General features: G+C 43.7%; 1 protein-coding gene across 5 annotated transcripts in view; it reads left to right on the top strand.

Moving 5' to 3' along the window:
- Positions 1-20189, top strand: part of LRCH1 (leucine rich repeats and calponin homology domain containing 1) — a 219087-nt gene that overhangs the window by 187925 nt on the left and 10973 nt on the right. For 2 of the 5 annotated variants that reach the window (XM_013980521.2, XM_013980522.2), the window contains 2 exons: positions 4900-5037; positions 8293-8370. In XM_013980521.2, coding sequence (XP_013835975.2) covers positions 4900-5037; positions 8293-8370 — 216 coding nt within the window. Of the gene's footprint in view, positions 1-4899; positions 5038-8292; positions 8371-13964; positions 15679-18002; positions 20111-20189 lie in introns of those variants that run through there. The other 3 variants (XM_013980520.2, XM_005668415.3, XM_021065587.1) reach the window with 3 other exon arrangements.

The following is a 20189-nucleotide window of genomic DNA, read 5'->3' as shown; positions in this document are numbered from 1 at the left end:
ACTGATGAGAATTTATTTATTTATTGCGGGGGGTGCACTTGTGATATATGGGAGTTCCCAGGCTAGGGGTTGAATCAGAGCTGTAGCCACTGGCCTCTGCCACAGCCACAGCAACTCTGGCTCCTTAACCCAGTGATCGAGGCCAGGAATCGAACCTGCGTCCTCATGGATCCCAGTCAGATTCATTTCCTCTGAGCCACGATGGGAACTCCCTGATCAGAATTTTTGAGTCACTCATTTAATAGGCAAACCATTTGAGTTTGCTGCCAAGGGTGATGTCCTGTGCTGGTTGCCAGGGAAGATTTTAAGCTTGGTGATGGCAGGGGCCATGGCTTCTTCCTTGTTATATTTCTGTTGCCAGCACAGCTCCCAGGCAGAGCCGTGGATGTAATTTTCCACCCTCACGGTCTTCGTCTTTAGTTACGAGGATCATACACACGTATGTGGAAGGTCAAACAGCAGTACAAGGGTCCGTCATCAAAGAACACAGTTATTAAAGGTGTTAGTTGTTAAAAGTATTGTTATTTTTTATTTTTATTTTATTTTTTTGTCTTTCGTCTTTTTTTAGGGCTGCACCCATGGCATATGGAGGTTCCCAGGCGAGGGGTCTAATTGCAGCTGTAGCTGCTGGCCTACACCAGAACCACAGCAATGCCAGATCCGAGCCACCTCTGCAACTGACACCATAGCTCCCGGCAATGCTGGATCCTTAACCCACTGAGCAAGGCCAGGATTTGAACCCACAGCCTCATGGTTCCTAGTCAGATTCGTTTCCGCTGCACCATCACAGGAACTCCCAAGTTACTTTTCTTATAATGATTTTAATTTTCTCCATTATAGCTGGTTTACAACGTTCTGTCACTTTTCTAGCTGTACAGCGAGGTGACCCAGTCACACATACATGTATACATTCTTTTTTCTCACATTCTCAGGCTCCGTCCTAAATGACGAGATAGAGTTTCCAGTGCTGTAGAGCACGATCTCATTGCTTATCCATTCCAAAGGCAATCTGGAAGTTTGCATCTGTTAACCCCAAACTCTCAGTCCATCCCTCCCCCTCCCCCTTGGCAACCACAAGTCTGTTCTCCAAGTCCCTGATTTTGTTTTCAGTGGAAAGATTCCTTTGTCCATATATTAGATTCTACATATGAGTGATAGCATGTGGTACTTGTCTAGCTCTTGAAAAATATTCAGTTATTAAAAGATAAGTTCTTTACATTCCAAGGGAAGTACCATAGCCATTGAACGAGGCCAATATAAGAAGCTTCTTGAGGAGGCAGATCTTCCACCACAGTGTCTCCTTGCACTAGCAAATCATGATTGACTGCTGCTTTGTAGGCTGTATGGATGATGGATAGAGAAAGGAACAAAAGGCCCTGCTCCCATGAAGTCTATCGTCTATTGAGAAGAGTAAGAAGGAAACAGGACACAATTTCAAACAGCAGTGCGTTCCACCAATAAGCAATGAATTCTGTACATTAAATTACGGCTGAATTAAAGTAGGTCAGAATCATTGTTGTTGTAGATGATAGTTAATATATGGTTTAGTAGGTAGTCAGGAAGAAAGAAAGAAAAACCCAGAAACCGGAGTTCCTGTCGTGGCGCAGTGATTAACGAATCTGACTAGGAACTATGAGGTTGCGGGTTCGATCCCAGGCCTTGCTCAGTGGGTTAAGGGTCCAGAGTTGCTGTGAGCTGTGGTGTAGGTCACAGACGTGGCTCGGATCCCGCCTTGCTGTGGCCCTGGTGTAGGCCGGCTGCTACAGCTCCGATTAGACCCCTAACCTGGGAACCTCCATCTGCCGTGGGTGGTGCAGCCCTAGAAAAGGCAAAAAGACAAAAAGAAAACCCCAGAAATCTCTCACTACCACTTGAAGCCACTGTGGTTGACTCAACAGTCACATAGGCAAGTCTCGGACCTCTGCCACCTGCCTAAATTAAACTCTCAGCAGTAAACATCAGCCTGTTAGCTTGGGAGGTCAACTTTCAGAAATATGCCAAAATAAGCTCATAAGTTGAAAGATACCTCTCAAAGAGTGATATAGTTTTATCTTAAAGCCTGAGTCATATTGATAACTTATGTTTTACTTTGGTGATGTAGAATCAGAGACCGAAAGCATGCTTAGAGAAAAATGAGGCGTCTCGACACAGGATAGTTCTGGTCTTGTGGTTGCCAGTGGGGAGGGGGTTGGAGGCAGGATGGAGTGGAGGGTGGGGTTAGTAGCTAAAAGGTGTTATAATGTAGAATGGATAAATAACAAGGTCCTACTATATCGCACAGGGAACTCTCTTCAATATCCTGTGATAAAACCCAACGGAAAAGAATATTTTAAAAAGAATGTAGGCGTTCCTGCCGTGGCTCAGCAGAAACAAATCTGACTAGTGTCCATGAGGACACAGGTTCGATCCCTGGCCTCACTCCAGCATTGCCGTGAGCTGTGGTGTAGGTTGCAGATGTGGCTCGGATCTGGTGTTGCTGTGGCTGTGGCACAGGCCAGCAGCTGTAGCACTGATTCAGCTCCTAGCTTGGGAACCTCCATAGACCATGCATGTGGCCCTAAAAAGACAAAAAAAAAAAAGGGGGGGGGGATGTATGTGTGTGTAACCAGATCACTTTGCCATATAGCAGAAGTTAACACAACTTCATAAATCAACCAGACTTCAATAAAAAGCTCCCAGATTAGACACGGGGCAGCTCTAGGAGAAAATTACGGAACACTGTTGCATGCGCTGATTTTCAGCTGCTTCACTTTGCAAATCTCCAAATTAAGTCATCTTTCTTCCACTATTACTCATTTGCAAGGAACTTCTGCTGTAAAGCAGGAATTTCTGTTTGAAGTTTTAAAAACAGATCTGTCTCCTCCTTCTGTGCAGAGATGGAGTAGATGTCCTCTTCCCCGTTCCTCCCACTAAGTACAAGTAAACCCTTTGGACCGTAAATGCAAAATAAGCCTAAGACCCCTCTGAAAGATGGAGAGAAGAATGCAGACCAGCTGGATCCCTTGGGCCTAGGAATGACCTGGTGTCGAGTCCAGTGGGTTTTCTTCTTTGCTTCATCTTTCTCAGACTTGGCGCTGAAGTAGTGGAAATCAGAAATGCTAATAGGCACAAATTAAAAAAAAAAAAGTCCCAACAAAAGCTAATTTTCTTTAGTCAGAGGACCAGGAAAGAGGCAGCCTAGTGAGATTAGGAAACTTTTAGATGATAAACGCTTTACTCAAGCTAAACACAGCTCCATCCTTACCCGTGCTTGCAAAGAAGGAGCAAACAGCTGGACTTTCACCTCCACTGGGTATCAGAGAAGGCCGAATTGGGAACCAGGAATTTCATCCCCATCAGCTAAGAGCTATCCTGTCCCCTGCCATGGCGTCACTTGGAGCCCATATGGGGAGCCTATCCAGGCTCCCCTACCCCTAGGCATCTGACACCAAGTGGGAATCCTAGCTTTCTGCACTTGCACAGCAGTGACAATGTAGGAACCCCCTTTCCCCTGCCAGAGCAATGTCCCAAAAAAAAAAAAAAAAAATAAACCCAGCAAAAACAGAAAGTTTACATAGGATTCAGTAGGATCCAAAGTTTCTTAACATAATACCAAAATGTCCGGGTTTTAACCAAAAAAATCACTCATTTTACCAAGAACAAAATGAATGTAAAAAGATAATCAGCAGCTGACAGCACTGATATGGCTGAGGTACTAGAATTATCTGACAAAGATTTTACAGCGTTCGTGATAAAAATGCTTTAACAAGCCATTGTAAACACGGTTGAAACAAAGGAAACAAATCGAATGCCTCTGCAAACGAATAGAACATCTTAACAAAGAAATAGGAGACATAGAGAAGAACTGCAAAATACATCATCCAAACTCAGCAGCAGAAGGGAGGTAACAAAGGAAAGCATCAGTGAGCTGGAACAAGGACCAATAGGCATTACCTCATCTGAGCAACGGAGGGAAAACAGACAGAAAATAAATGAGCGGAGCCTCAGGGACCAGGGAGAGTGGAACAGATGATCTGCATTCGTGTTCGGGGAATTCTGGAAGGAGAGGAGAACGAGCAGGTGGAGGCAGCACTGGGGGGAGGGAAGTAGGTGTGCCCGTAAAAGGACAACGCGGATCCTTGACCCTGACTTGACCATCAGTGTCATCGTCCCCATAGGGAGCTTGTGGTGTACACGGTGGCACGTCATTACCTCTGAGAGAAGCTGGGCAAAGGATACATGGGATCTTTCTACATAACTTCATATAACTGCACAGGAGTTTATGATTATCTCAAAATTAAACATTTAATTTTTGTTTTTCTTTTTTTTCTTTTTTTTTCAAAGCGTCGCACCCATGGCATATGGAGGTTCCCAGGCTAGGGGTCGAATCGGAGCTGCAGCTGCCAGCCTACACCACAGCCACAGCCACGCCAGATCCAAGCCATGTCTGTGACCTACACCACAGCTCACAGCAATGCCAGATCCTTAACCCACTGAGCAAGGCCAGGAATCGAACCCTCTTCCTCATGGATGCTAGTCAGATTTGCTTCTGCTGAGCCATGACAGGAACTCCAAAAAGCTAATTTTTTAAAAAGGGAGAAACATTTATTTTTGAACTAAAACATAGTCTTAGAGGAAAAAGCATTTCCGCTGCTAAGTCTGAGGCCATATTGAACTCAAGGAGTGATTCCATTATTTTGTAAATTCGACCAGTTAAAATTTTTAGACACAATTGTGTTTTTTCTACAGAGGGATTTTTACTTTTAGTATCTTTTCAAAGGTTTAAATCATGACAGTGGTATCCACAAGTTCTCATCCTTCTCCTCAATGAAACTTAAGTCTCAATTCATAAAATGCCCATAACTGTATTTTACCCTCCATTGCCTGAGAGCAATTGGCTTCTTTCTGATTCCTTCCCAGAGCATCGAGATGAGACTCAAGGTCAGCCTGCATGAAGACCTGGGGGCTGCCCTCATGGATGGGGTCGTCCTCTGCCATCTGGTCAACCACATCCGCCCACGATCCGTTGCAAGCATCCATGTCCCCTCACCAGCAGTTGTAAGTAACACCATATAGAGGCAGACTAAATTTTACCTAAGACAAATTCCTTGGGACTGTATTGCTGGTTAAACATGCTGATGGTATTACCAGGACCCCGTTCCAATTCTCCTCTTGGACCCCAAACAGCTAGAAGAGCAGAAAAGGAATAACATTTCTAAATGAAGCAACATTTTTACTGCAAAAAGGGAGACTATTTAAAATAAATATGTAAATGGCAGAAAAGAAACATTTTAGGAGTTCCCTTCATGGCTCAGCAGTAACGAACGTGACTAGGATCCATGAGGATGCTGGTTCAATCCTTGGCCTCGCTCAGTGGGTTAGGGATCTGGTGTCGCCATGCGCTGCGGTATAGGTTGCAGATGCAGCTCAATCTGGTGTTGCTGTGGCTGTGGTGTAGGCTGGCAGCTGCAGCTCCGATTGGACCCCTAGCCTGGGAACTTCCACGTGCTGCAGGTGCAGCCCTTTAAAAAAAAAAAAAAAAAAAGGAACTTATTTCAGATGTAAAGCAAATCACATTGAATAAATGATTGCTTGGGGTGCTAAATTTAAGACTGTAGGGACGTAAAGATTCATTCCTCATCGAGGGTATTTAAACAGGGAGAAGTCTTTTTGGTAAACTTCTTTGGGTGGGTGGGTTCTCTTCTAAATGGAACCTCTTTCCTTTATTAATTATTAGGGATTTTAGGATAGCTCTGAAAAGATATGGATTCTATATAAATATCATTAGTAACCTTTCAGGCCAGAAGTGGGTCAGCCAGTCATTAATTCAACACTCCTTGATTGCTCATTGTGCTCAAGGGGGTAGGTTGGAGAGAGTGAAGAACTGGGGGGGAGATGAGTCTGCCTGAGATGCCCTCAGAGCCCTAAATAGCCTCATCTCCCTGTTGGGGAGAGAAGGCCGGCGCAGGGAACCTCTTCCTGTGCTTCAAAGCGCATGTTCCTGTCCAGAAGAGAGCCGTGGAGTCACTCCATGGGCATTCAGATGAGGGCAGGGGAAGCAATGATGAGTTTGTCTTCGAAGCCTACGGAGAGTGCAGATAAGTAGAGGTTTTCTGTCTACACTCTCTGCTGGTAGGTGCGACCGAGGAGTTTAGAGGCTAAGCATGTAGGGTTTGGATCCCAGTTCCACATCTGTAGAAGCCATAGGACTTCGGGAAAGGTATTTAACTTCTCTTTAGCTTGATTGGCCCTTCTCTGTCACGGAACTGCTCTCAGGAGGATGAAACGAGGTCCAAGCCACCGTCGTCATCCGTGTTTCTGCGCACATGCTCAAGAGGCAGAGCCCCCACCTCCAGGCACAGCGTTCATAAAATATAAAATATCGCATGAAGAGTGTGTGGAGTGAAAGCCTCCTGCGAAGCCCCCATCCCTCGCTCCCCAGGAAAACAGTCTTGGGGGCATTATTTGTCTTCGTTTCTTTTCTCTTGGCAGCAGGAAAAATCCACTGAAGACAGTGGTCTGTTTTCTTCTGCACACTTAAACATACTTCTCCTTTCAAAAGCTTGGCTGCTTTTTCGCCTCTGAAACACAGGGGAAAAAAAAAAATAGATCCCTTTGTCTTCTCATTCCAGTCTGTTTAAGCTGCCTGAGTTTGGGCAGTAAATTTTGTTCTGTATTCCAGAATATAGGACGGGATTACCTATAGGACAGAATTTACTGCCCAAACTGAGGCACGGTAAGTCCCAACTGCTGTCAAGTTGTTTGAGCTATGTACCAAATTCTCATTCAGTCATTCTTCCCAAGTTGTGAGAACCAATTCCTCAGCCTCCAGTTTAAATATACAATTGTTGTTTTATAAGGTATGAGAGGATACCTGGAATCATGTATCTGCACGTGTTTTATGCTGCATTTGTATGTTTTATTAATTCTTCAGGGAAAAATGCTACATTCTTTTAGAATCCTTTGATTGTCACCTTTTTTATCTTTTTCAAATAAAAAAATTTCATTGAACATGTCATGGGAAATAATGCCTGATTGGAGAAAAAGAGAACATGGAGAAATGCAGGAGGATAATAAGTCGTCTTTTATTCCACCTCCAAAGACAAGCACTATTTACATTTTGGCTGCTGTACTCCTAGTGTTCCTCCTACATATGAGGAGTTTTGGAACTGTGAACTTCTCACATATCCTATTTAGTCATTTTTTAAATTTATGGAAACCTAAGCATTTTTCCACATCATTAAAACTCTTCATAAATGTCCCTTTTAATAACTGTAAAATATTTTAGCTTATGTTATTGTACTGTAGTTTTCCTCCTTAGGAATGTGGGCTGTATTTAAATGTCCACTTTGCAGAAATTCTTCCCTGAGCATTTGAAACTCCCATTGACCAGGTCCAGCCACACTGTGGCTGTAAAATCTGCTTCCATCTCTAGGCTGTGCCGTTGCCGTCCACTCCCATGTTTGCACAGGCTGCTCTTGCTAAACTCGAAGGCTGCTCCCCACCCTGCCTCTAAATCTCCTTGCCTTGCAGCATCACTAGGGCTGCACCTGCAGCATATGGAAGTTCCCAGGCTAGGGGGTTGATTCAGAGCTGCAGCTGCTGACCTCCACTGTAGGCACAGCAATGCTGGATCCGAGCCGCGTCTGTGACCTACACCACAGCTCACCACAATGCTGGATTTCCGACCCCCTGAGGGAGGCCAGGGATCAAACCTGTGTCCTCATGGGTACTAACTGGATTCGTTTCCGCTGCTGCGCCACAATGGCGAGTCCCCATCACCAGCTTTCTAATAAAACCCATTGCTTTGGTGGGAAAGGAGTCATTTGCCTGGTGAATTTAACCCTCCATATGGAAATATATTTGCTGATGGGAAAAGATGATGGCTGTGGTGTACTTTTAAGTAAACTAAAGCAGGTCACACACAGTGTGATCTCATAAAAATTGCGTGTGTGTATCCGCACATATACATACACATACGTTTGCAGAAAAAAACTGCATACATGTATGTATAGACATCTATACATACATTCAGGAATTCTACATATAAACACACATCTATGTGTAAACATGTCTTTGTTTATATACACACACAGGTACATACACAGCGTCTACAGGATATAATCCAAAATATTAGCACTGCCTTAGGGGGATGTTCCTGGATAATTTCTTGTCTTCTCTTTGCTTATGTAATATTTTTTTTTCCTCCAATAAACATGTATTACTTGTGCCATATAGAACATTTAAGATTTAACCTGTTATTATAATTATTTCTCTTAATAATTCATTTTTTCTGCATATGTGCATTTACAGCCTAAACTTAGCATGGCCAAATGCAGAAGAAACGTGGAAAACTTTTTGGAAGCATGCCGAAAATTAGGCGTACCAGAGGTAACGTCAAACTTAATTCCGATAAGATGTTATTTAATGTACGTGTTGGGATGCCCTTGTCCATCTTTTTCAGTCTCAGTCTTTCCTGAGGAATAATACTGAATAAGTGATATAAAAGTCTAGTTTAAATTACTCTATTGCAGTGAAATTAAAATGGCCTAAAATGGTGTGGTCAGTTCTGAGGAGAAGGGGCATATATTTTCTTGAGTGTTTTGAAATAAATGTGAAATTCTAAACTTTAAAAAAAAAAATTTGAGTCAGATTGAATCTCTACTCATAGAGCAGAAATTGCTGAAGTTTTCGTGAGCCTTCTGTTGGGGTCCAGAGGATGCTTTGGAGGTGATGTTTTTCCTTATCCAAAGCTGTTAAGCAAAGTTGACCTATAGTGACCACTGATTTGTTGATTCCCTGCCCTCCCCTGCCCCGCCCCCGTGTAGGTTTTGGGTATGTAGATCAAAATAGTCAGCCTTGAAAATATTATCATTATTGTTGGTATCATCATTAGGCAGTGTCATCGGTAATAGCCGTGTTTGTGTATTGCTTTATAGTTGCATTTTACGTTTTCCCCTTTAGCCCACTGCTGACCCATCTGGCAGTTCCCTGGAGCCAGCCCAGCAATAACTGGCTACTTTTTCTTTCTCCCAAGCTAAGCCCCAGCCTTCGCCTCAGGCAGATAGTTGATTTGGGGAAAAAACTTGAAGATTAGTAAATAAAATGATTTCATAGGGAGATAAAAACCAGTCCACTCAGAATTTGGGGGTACGTTGGCAGGCTTCTCACCATTGTGATGAACAGAAATGGACAGAAATTACATTTCTTAAAAATGTCTTGCCTTTTCTAATGTTCCAGGAATAAAGTAGCTGTAAATTCTATGATGAGATACTGTTTTTGAGTATGTGAAGGAATTACATCTTCATCTACTTCTACCCAGTGATAGGAGTTATTGGAATTGAGAAAGGCTTTTTCTCCCTCCCTGCCTCCCTCTCTCCCTTCCTTCCCTCTCACTTTTTAGCTTGGTGCAATTTGAAGGTGAGGGTTAGTGGTGGGCTTCTAATTTTATTTGAGGAAAAGGAGAGAATTATTAAAGTGTCTCCAATCAAACCTGTATCATTTACAAGAAGTTTAACAAATGCATTTTTTAAAAGAATGCCGTCTTTATACAATGGTCACTCTACATGTATTATGGTCACTCTACATGTTTTTCAACAGTGTAAATGTGTGTGTCTGTACTGTATGTGTATTTTATTATTGCATGTACATCTTGGCTTCAGATGTTTGTGAAATTCTCGTATGCATACCTTTTTTAAAATCATTAGATTCCATCATGGGTTAATCAGATTTCCCATGTGTGAATCAAAATTACCATACTAAGTTTCAGATGGTAAATTATTCGTGTCCGAACTCAAAAGCTCTGATGAGTTATGACCTAATCCCTCGTGGTATTTTATAACTCATCAGGATTTTTTTGGCTTAGAATGGTACAAAATGAAATGCAAATGCCCTTAACCATTTATTGTGAGTAAAGATTGGTAATTATGATTTCCTTTTAAAGTGAGGAAAAGGAAATTAAATTACTATCAAAATGCAGAGAAAAATTTATCCTAATTTCTGAATTATGCCCCTGGCACTTACAAGCAACGGATGATTTCAAACAAATGAATTACAAGAAGCAAACCATCTTTTTGCCAGTGTCCTGCCTAACTATGCTTTGTAAGAAATATATCACTTAGGCTATTTTTGAAATTTTTTTAAGATTTGAGGTGACTTTCAAGTTTGCATTGTGAATATATGCGTGCGGGCATGTGTGAACATCTGTATCCATTCTGATGGGTGATGCAGTAGCATTTTGCTAGTGACTAGAGTTACGTCAAGTTTATTGCTACTAGAAAAAGTCTACTGGCTGGTTAGCAGTGGCACTTCTTTAAGGAGATATGTTGAAGGAAGGGAGGAATATTCTAGTGGAAAACCAGGAATTGCCGATTGGAAGGCAACTGGCACATCTTTCTGTATACTCAAAAGGAGTGTGCTTTCATCTCTTGGAATGAATGAGGGATAAAGTAGTGGAAATGAGGAAATGTTTTCATCTAGGAATATGACACTACGTTGGGCAAGGGGTGGAATGACTTCTTCCCACTCAGTTACCCTGCTTTCACTACTTAAGAAGGTTGATGAGTTGAATGTGTATGTGGCACACTGTAATTCATGATTTATACGGAAAAGATAGTTGTATCCTAAGTCTAGTTGCAGAAATTCTCCCCTTGCAATCAGACATTTTAAAAGACTGGTACTTAGAAGCAGACTACTTTTAACATGCATTCTTTTTTGCATTAAACTTAATACTTGGGTGACAAAGTAGTCATTGATTTCCCCGTAGCGTAGTTTAACGCCTTCCTAATCTGCAAGTTTGTCTTGTTTTCTCCTCCATCCGTAACTTGTCTAGTCTACATACGCATGCCCATGAGCCACAGAGATCTGGAACTCTGTATTTTTTTAAGCTAAATATCTCAATGACAGTGATAAATCATCCCGTAAAGACTGAAAATTCACAGCTGTGCTCTCAGCCCCGTTAGTCGCCCTTCGTGATAGAATCACAATTTGAAGCTATAATCCAAAGTCAGGGTCGTCAGTTTATTCACTTTTATCGGTTCATCTAGAAGGTGGCTGCTGAGTAGATTTAGTTAAATTATTATGTATAAAGTAATACAGTAGGAAGTCATTGTAAAATCGTTCCAAGTGTTATAGTTTATTATATGATCTTTAGAAGTCTCCGTGGAGACAAGCCTAGCTGTCTGCCTTGGGCTCGATCAGCGTTCACGAAAGCTTTTATTGTGCGCTTTAGTGGAGCGGTCCTGGTGTGGGCTTACCTATAAACGTGGCTTCTTCCAATTGGCTGCACTCAGAACTGCAGATGATGGAAACAGCCTAGTTGATTTGCAGAAGCTTCGGGTATGTCGTAAACGGGCATGTGGTGCCTGTAGAGTCGACACCACTGATGGACAGGAGTTGACATCGCAGGAAGAAGTCGGTGATGGGGTTCTGGGGAAATTCCGTTGGGGCAACAGCAGGCATATTTGCTGTCAACGGCGGGGGATCCTGGGATGACACAGAGGTTCGCGAATGAGAATGCCAAGGAAAGATGCTTTAACAGACACACGCAGAAATGCCACTCCCTGACAGGTTCCTTTTCTGGCGTCAATGCTAATATTCCTTCCGGGAATTATTTTAGTCTGGGTCACTTCTCTTCCTGCTGCCCATTTTGAGCGGGTTTGGTTTTGGTTTTCTGTTTGGGACCAGTTCCCCAACTAAAGGGACACAGACGTGGGTGGCCATCACCCAGGAGAAGCGTGCGGGTGAGCACAGGGGATCCCTGAGCAGAATGAGGGACACGCGAGGTCGGAGGTGGATTAGCCACGCCTGGGCCCGTAACTGGTTCTGTGACCCGAAGGTACGCGCGTCAACACCTGGGGCAGTTAGCTTGTTACACCTGCATCCTCTTCTCAGCTGCTCCCGGTGGAGGACTGGAAGGAAATAGTTTATTACCATGCTCTGAGGAAAATGAGGTCCAGAGGGGTTAAACAATTTCCCGAGCTTGCACTTGTAGCAGGGAGGCAGCAGAGCTGGCGTTTGTTTTTTGTTTTTGTTTTTGTTTTTGGTCTTTTTGTCTTTTTAGGGCCACACCCGAGACATATGGAGGTTCCCAGGCTAGGGGTCGAATCGGAGCTGTAGCTGCCGACCTACACCCCAGCCACAGCCACGAGGGATCCGAGCCGCGTCTGCGACCTACACCACAGCTCACGGCAACGCCGGATCCTTAACCCACTGAGCGAGGCCAGGGATCAAACCTGCAACCTCATGGTTCCTAGTAGGATTTGTTTCCGCTGCGCCACGATGGGAATTGCAGAGCTGGCTTGTGAACCCAGTTCTGTCCACACCAAGAGCCTGCCTTTTTCCCAGCACACACACAGGCTCTCTGTGGCAGAGTTCCCTGCTCTGCAAACTGCAGGTGTTGGACTGCAGTGGGTTGAAGCCACATTCTCCAGAGCCCTTGATTTTTTTTCAGAGGCTCCGCACAGGAGGTGAGGGAAAAGCCAAGCCCCAGCCATAGCTCTTTCTCCTTTGCCTCTGGCATGTATTGGATTTCCAGTTAAGAGTTCCTTTGGGGGGAGAGTGTTCTCTTGCTAAATACTGTTTGAAAATCACTGGACCCTTAAGGTTTCTTTGAGCGCAAGTGGTCCATGAACGCTCAGCTCCGTCCCGAAGCCCCGTAATTGCCTTCCCCCATCGGCTGCTCAGCTGCTGGAAAATTACCTCGCATGCATCCAGGACCCTGGAACATCTGGGCATTGGGTGACATTGCTGGCACCATCCTGTAGTCCCTTGTCGTGTTGATGCCAGTGGTTACACTCCGCAGCCGTCTCTGACCTCTGGTGCAGGTGTCCACTTGATCTTGAACACAGGCTTACCCCTGGTGGGCTTCTAGATTCTTCACACTGTAGTCCTTGTATCACTCGAGAATTTGACTCCAGTTGAGCCTTGAGGTCATGAGGCATTTGTGGGCCTAGGGAGGCTTCCTGCTCCTTTTCTGAGTCAGCTTGGTCATTCCTAGCCTCTGACCTTGATAGAGACTTTTCACGGTTACCTCCTGAGGGTTTCCAAATGGATCCAAATTTAGGGCTGTTTCAAAGCTTTTATTATCATCATCTCAGGTCAAAAGAAATCTAGGAAGCATCAAAAGTATTAGATGTTTTTTTCACTCACTAGGGAACTATTTGAGACAGATGGTCCTAGGGCCGTTCAGAGGGGAGTCTCCCAGTCGCTGTTCAAGGAGAGAGCCTTCGATCTCTGGCCTCGCTCAGTGGGTTGGGGATCCGGCATTGCCGTGAGCTGTGGTGTAGGTCACAGACATGGCTTGGATCCCACGTTGCTGTGGCTGTGGTGTAGGCCAGTGGCTTCAGCTCCGATTCGACCTCTAGCCTGGGAGCCTCCATGTGCCTCGGGAGCGGCCCAAGAAATGGCCAAAAAAAAAAAAAAAGGAGAGAGCTTTAGTCTTTTTCTTTTTTTTTTTTTTGGTCTTTTGTTTTTTTTTTTTTTTTTTTTTGTTGGTTGTTGTTGTTGTTATTGTTGCTATTTCTTTGGGCCACACCCGCGGCATATGGAGGTTCCCAGGCTAGGGGTCGAATCGGAGCTGTAGCCACCAGCCTACGCCAGAGCCACAGCAACGTGGGATCCGAGCCGCGTCTGCAACCTACACCACAGCTCACGGCAACGCCAGATCGTTAACCCACTGAGCAAGGGCAGGGACCGAACCCGCAACCGCATGGTTCCTAGTCGGATTCGTTAACCACTGCGCCACGACGGGAACTCCTTTAGTCTTTTTCTGATAGAAGTTGCCCAGGTCTCTGCTGGGAGACGCTTGGTCCTTTTCTGATAGAAATCGCCCACGTCTCCCTTACAGATCCTGATCTCTGTCTACTGGATTTTAAATAAGCAGCCTTGGCCTCCAGCTTCTGTTAGGAGCAAGGTCTTTAATTTAACAGGCTTTCCCTGTTTATAGGAGGAAGGAACTTGGACTGGACATGCACTTTGTTTTCTAGCTGCCTGGCCCTTCGTATTCGGCAGTGTCTGGAGAGAGGAAATAAGGAAGAGAATGAGAACAGCAACTCCACTAGCACAGCACAGAGGCCAAGGGTCCTTGCTAGACGGTGGGAGGTGGAAGGACTTTCTCCGTGTCCACAAGGACAGATCCCTTGATGTCCAGCCTCCGCATCAGCCAAACGGAGTTAAAAATAAAATCCTAAAGTATATTGAGAGTCTAATGATGATTGTGTTGATACAAATGAAATGATGGCTGAATCTTCCTTTCAGTACCTTTCATGTTTGTATTTTTTTTTAATTTTTATCCTGAGATTATATTTGAAAGTAATTGCAAAATCTTTCCTACTTTACATCCGTTGGGTGGTTTAGGACACTGTACATATGTAACTAATCTCAATTTTTTTTTTTTTTATTGAAGCACATTCTGTAAATTGAAGCTACCTTTTTTGTTTTAATCTTGAGGAGATAAGAGTTCCTTTTCCTCTTTGAGCCTTATGCCTCTTTTTCATCCCCAAGTCGATGACTTTAGTAGCAATTAAAGTCATAACTAATAAACACTTTGGGGGGGGGTGAGTTGCTTCTTAGAAGATTTAAGTTTCCATTCACATTGGTTACTTTTGAAGTTGAATAACCAGAGACGTAGATTGACACCAAGTTAGGATTTTATTAACATCAATTCTTAAATTCATAATTTATTAAGAAGAGCCAGTCTCTCAAAACCAGTCATCTCTAGCAGAACCACATCTGGTCAGTGATCTCTCAACCTTTCAAATGTACGTGGTAGAGAATAAATAGTTTCTCCCAGCAGCTTCTTGAGAAAACTTTCTATTTCTAGATAAAGCAGCTTATCAATATTAGAGTTTCTATCTAAGTGCATAAAATTGGTGATGAGTTCTCATATATCCAGAGAAAACCCTGGAAGCCTTTTTCTACCTCGTCCCCCTCTGCCAGATTACACCTTGTCTGTTAGGGCTTTACATTTTCAGAGTGACAGTTAACATTCCTGTGCTGTGACATTTTAGATGAAAAATACTTGGTAAGGCTACTGCCTTTCAAAATTAAATTTAACGAGACACTATATTCTGTCTTAGCAGTTCGTCTCTATCACACTCAGAGTGCCTGTAAGTTAGACCTGTTGCCAGCTCTGTCTACATTTTTCTTTGTATCTGTAGTATTTGGGGAACTTGAGTTAATCTTTAATAGTAATCTTTGTCACACACTCTTGTGTTGACATGTGTGGGAATCAGTTCCCCTCTGGTGATTGTGATTTCTGTTCACAGTAATGGAATTAGCATCTGCACTTGCCTCGGGGGACTCTGAGTGTATTAACTACGGGTTTTTTTTGTAATGATTTTTATTTTTTCCGTTATAGTTGGTTGACAGTGTTCTGTCAATTTATTGCTGTACAGCAAAGTGACCCAGTCACACACACATACATACATACATTCTTTTTCTCGCATTATCCTCCATCATGCTCCATCACAAGGGACCAGAAATGATTCCCAGTGCTATACAGCAGGGTCTCAGTGCTTATCCACTCCAAATGCAGTAGTTTGCATCTATGAATCCCAGATTCCTAGTTCATCCCAATCCCTTAACCATATTTTAACGTGGCTTTAATGCTCTGGAAATACGTGGTGAAATTTGGCCTCTTTAAATTTACTTCCTTTTTGTGTTTTCCTTTTTTTTTTTTTTTTGTCTTTTTAGGGCTGCACCACGGCACATGGGAGTTCCCAGACTAGGGGTCCAGTCGGAGCTGCAGCTCACGGTAACGTCGGATCCTTAACTCACTGAGCGAGGCTAGGGATCGAACCTGAGTCCTCATGGATACTAGTTGGGTTTGTCACTGCTGAGCCACAAAGGGAACTCCTCCTATTTTAATTATAAGAAAAACATAAAGCATAATCTGTAAGTCCCTCTTATTAATAGATTGATATTTGGGAAGCACCAGGGTCGTAAAGCCTCCAGCTTTCCCGGCATTGCAGCCCCGGTTCCCACCGTAGCATCCTCGAGGGACTGATCGAAGGCCCACGGGCTGTGTGACGTGGGATAGGACCCGAGAGTAGCCCACCCTCCACATTATGGTGCTTCAGATTTTTGCCTGCCAGCCAATCTTTCTTAGACCCATGCTTTTCTCTTCAGAGATGGCACTTTAATTTAAACCACCCACCATGACTGTGAGTCTAGGCTACACCCACTTTAATTGAATAAAGCTGAGATTCTGTGGCATCATGAGATTATTTCCAGAGTAAGAAGAATGGTCTGCAGTTGCCTGCCCATATGAGAAGCGAACTAAATAAACACTGCAAACCGCAGACAATCTGATTCTGAGTGCTTTGATGGAGTTGCTGGGGAGCAGACTAGACATTTTTCCATAGGGTTCCAGGAAATGTACTGAAATATGTACTGGCGATAGAGTAATTTGGTTTTCACATAGAAATACTATGTTTGTGACAGTCACATTTCAAGTTTGCATCTGCCTTCTGTCTTATGTCCGTTTTGCTCCGAGTTCACCATTGCAATAGAAAATTCTTATTGCAAGAGAAAACTACGACTCTTAGATGTTCCCCGTCCTTTAATTCCTGCCCAGCATCTCTGTCCCAGTGAAATCCATTCTATGTGTAGCTGTTTTAATTCTTGAGAAAATAACAGTGGTAGTTGGATTCCTCCAAATCCACTGAGAAGAGATGCATGATCTGAATAGATATAACAGGATTTATTAACATCCTTAATTTTTTTTTTCTAAGAGTATCTTTACCTTCGTAGGTTAAAATAAGAGGAGGTTTATAATCTTATCGATACACTTAACATTGTAGTTTCCCACCTTACCAGAGGGCATCAAGCTACCTTCAGAAGATAGGAGCAAAACACGATCTTAGACTCATCTTTCAGTTGCTCTGTGATCTGCATCTCCTTAGCAGTGAGGCTCAAACAAAGGGCAATATTGCTGCAAAGGATATTATAAAATATATATTATATATATATATATTTTTTTAAATGCTTTGCCTAATTTGGACCTAAAGCTGCATTTGTAAAATGTATCACAAGTATTTCCAATCGTTAACTTAGAAACAAATCCAGAACTTTTGTTTCATACTGACATAGCAATTTTAAATCACTCTTAATTTGGAGCTGTGTTCATTTCTGGTTCAGGAATTCAGGGTGTCAGAAAACCCTTTCCTTCCTGAGAGCAGTAGGCATCCAGGGGTCACCTCCTAAGACCCAGCCTCGTATTTTTGCATTCGGTTGATGAAGTGAATGTCAAGTAGACAAAACATGGAGGCCCGTGTCCCCCACACCTTTTTAGTGGTGACGAAATGTACATACTATCTCTGTGGGGGACTAGACTTCTATTCTAACAGCAGATCTAAGAAACTGCTTCTAGACTTTTGGTTTGTGCCCAGTTGCAAAAAAGTGAAATGTAATGTACTCTTTTATTTAGCACATGTAAGGACATCTTAGAACTAGCCCTCCCCAGAGTTAATCAGTGAATCTAAAGGAAAACAAGTCAGGCCTATGAGAGAGAAATATTTCATATTCAGTCTTCATAGACCAGGGTAAAAATGCATTAAGAGACAGGTGAGGACTAAACTCTAAAAATTCCGTGTTTCCCTTTAGCAGGGTAAAGATTTAAATGTCCCTGGTTTGAAAAGCTCTTCATTTTATGTTGTTGATGATAACATGACACCACTTGAATATTAAAATTGTTTTTTAAGAGTTCTTTCCCCAACGAAATGTTCAAATTGCTGGAATGCCGGAATGACAAATAAATTACAGAACACACAGTCCCCAGCGAGATTGTGGGTGAAGGATTTCTCTGCCTCCTCTTTGCTTAGACCCCGTTGGTTCTGCTGCTTTTCTTTTGTAATGAACTAAAAAAAAAATCTTCGGTTGCACTGGTTTTACCTGTTTGAAATGAAGGTTACTCTTGCCGTTTGCTAGTACCTAAGAATGTGTGCTTCTCTCCAGCCGTTGTTCTGTGTATTTTTAATTGTATGCACTGTCTCTTTCTGTTCTGACGGCTGCCCTCGGAATAGGCTGACCTCTGCTCTCCGTATGACATCCTGCAGCTGGATTTTCGTCACATTCGAAAGACTGTTGACACTCTGCTGGCACTCGGGGAGAAAGCCCCACCACCAACCTCTGCCCTCCGCTCCAGGGACCTTATAAGCTTCTGTCTTGTCCACATTCTCTTTATAGTGCTGATCTATATCACTTACCGCTGGAATGCTCTGTCTGCGTGATGCCTGCATGTCCATCCCAACGCTCTGCTCTGTCACCCTGCTCCGGGACAGGGTCCTTCCCCGCCTTGGGCCTTTGCCTTGCCAGCTTCTGTCCCTGTCATCTCTTCCGTAATCCCTCCGCTTCTGAAGGCGACCATTTTTAAGTCCAGTTTTTCAGAAGCACAAGCATTACAGCACGCCGTTCCCATTAAATAATTTCTCTCCCTTGCTGAGACTCAGTGGGGACAAAGAGTAGCCACAGCTCGTGCTTCCTCATCCACATTGTGCCAGCAGCAGTGCCATGGGTTCCTCTTCTCTCTCCCAGTGAGCTTTGCTGCCCTGGGTGGAGCAGAAGAAGGTTCCAGAATAGGAGCAGAGGGGATTTAGCATATGAAGATCTTCCCATTGGGTCAGTATTAAAGTCACATCCTAATTCAGGATTGGACAGGTGAGGGGCTGCCTTGCGGGGGAGACAGAAAACCAGCATTGGGGGCCCAATTTGGTCTATAAAAATCTGTAATAATATTGCTGTTGACCAAGTTGCAAAATACCATGTGGAGAAGCACTGCTTTGCTCGCCATCCGATCGATCGCATCCCTCCCTGCCTCCTGCAGCGGAAGCTGTGAGGGGCATTAGGGAAGGTTACCCCCCGCCCCCAGCTTCCACCCTGAGCGAGCCCCTCTGCCCTGCTACTTGATAGGGGGCTGTGCAGAAGGGGCGCAGGGGAGGGTCTGGCCCCCGTTAGCCGCCCCCAACCTCCGGAGCGTCCACTGCACACCACTCTTTCTGTATATTTTTACTTCTTATTCCTTGTTTGGTCTACTCTGAAGCTCTAAGACAAGCATTTTCCAGAAGGAATTTCTATTTTTAAATGATATAATGGGTCATTGCGCTTTTTTTGCTACATCACATCATAACTTCGAGTCTAGAATGTGAAGGACTTGACACTATTTGTTTTCAAATAAAGCCATGAGTCATGGAACATTCTTTGTCCTGGGACTTGGGTTACTGTGGCAGGAGCCAATGAGATTTGCTCTTATTTTGGAAGAATGTGCTTCTCCAGGGACTCGAAGTTTCCGTTTCTCCTTTGATTTCCATGGGCCGTAGCGGGCTGCATTTGTATCTAAGTAAGCTTAAAGGCGCATGTGTTAAGAACTATGTCTGATTTAGGAGCATTGTGATCTGTTTGTAATTAAAAGAAGACACCCCGAGACTCTTACCTAGGCCAGGATGTTCCTGGGTCTGGGATGTCATTTTCTAACCCGAGAAAGCCCTGTCCAAGGTAAAGACAGACTCCTCTTTGCTTCAGTTTTCAACCGGTGGCCAAATATTGCTTCTTAAACTGGAGGGAATGACGGAGATCACGTCCTCAAGATAAATTTCTAGTTTACGCAGATGGAAACTGTCTTTAGAGATGGCTGCTAAGAAGATCATTCTATTTTTTTCTGAACATTTCCATGAATCCAGGGGACTTGAGAAAGTGTAAAACCCAAAGCGTTTAAGAGAGTATATTTCTAAAGATCCTTTGCCGGATCAGATTTTCTAACAGGAGACATTCTTTATCTGATACTACCTTGAGGTAACGGAGCTTTCCCCTCCCGACTTTGTGTTGATTGCTGACTTACCGGGATGTGGCTATCATCTAATTTCCCTCGGCTGTGTATGAAGTAACCCGCAGATGTACTGAATTGCTATTGGTTCGATCTTGTACCCTTCCGTCTGTTACACAATAAAGTCCCGTTGCCCAGTGTCCGCGAGCACCCTGAGCCATACGTTTGTTTAATAAACGCATTTTGGGTGTTAATTCCAAGTTTTTATTGGCCCGTCGGTACATTAATTTCTGCACTTCCCCAGTTGCGCTTAGCCCTTCCATCCAGTTCTGCGGTGCATTGAGGCTTCCCGCCAGTGGTCACCCCATCTGGATGTTTCTTCTTTGGCGGGCGGGGCGGGGGGGAGTAGAGGGGAAGGAGAGAGATGTCTTACTGGGTGGTCACCTGGAAG

This window comes from Sus scrofa, chromosome 11 (genome assembly GCF_000003025.6).
Source record: "Sus scrofa isolate TJ Tabasco breed Duroc chromosome 11, Sscrofa11.1, whole genome shotgun sequence".
NCBI lineage: Eukaryota > Metazoa > Chordata > Mammalia > Artiodactyla > Suidae > Sus > Sus scrofa.
The sequence above is the reverse complement of the archived record's forward strand: the minus strand, read 5'-3'. Positions and strand labels throughout refer to the sequence as shown.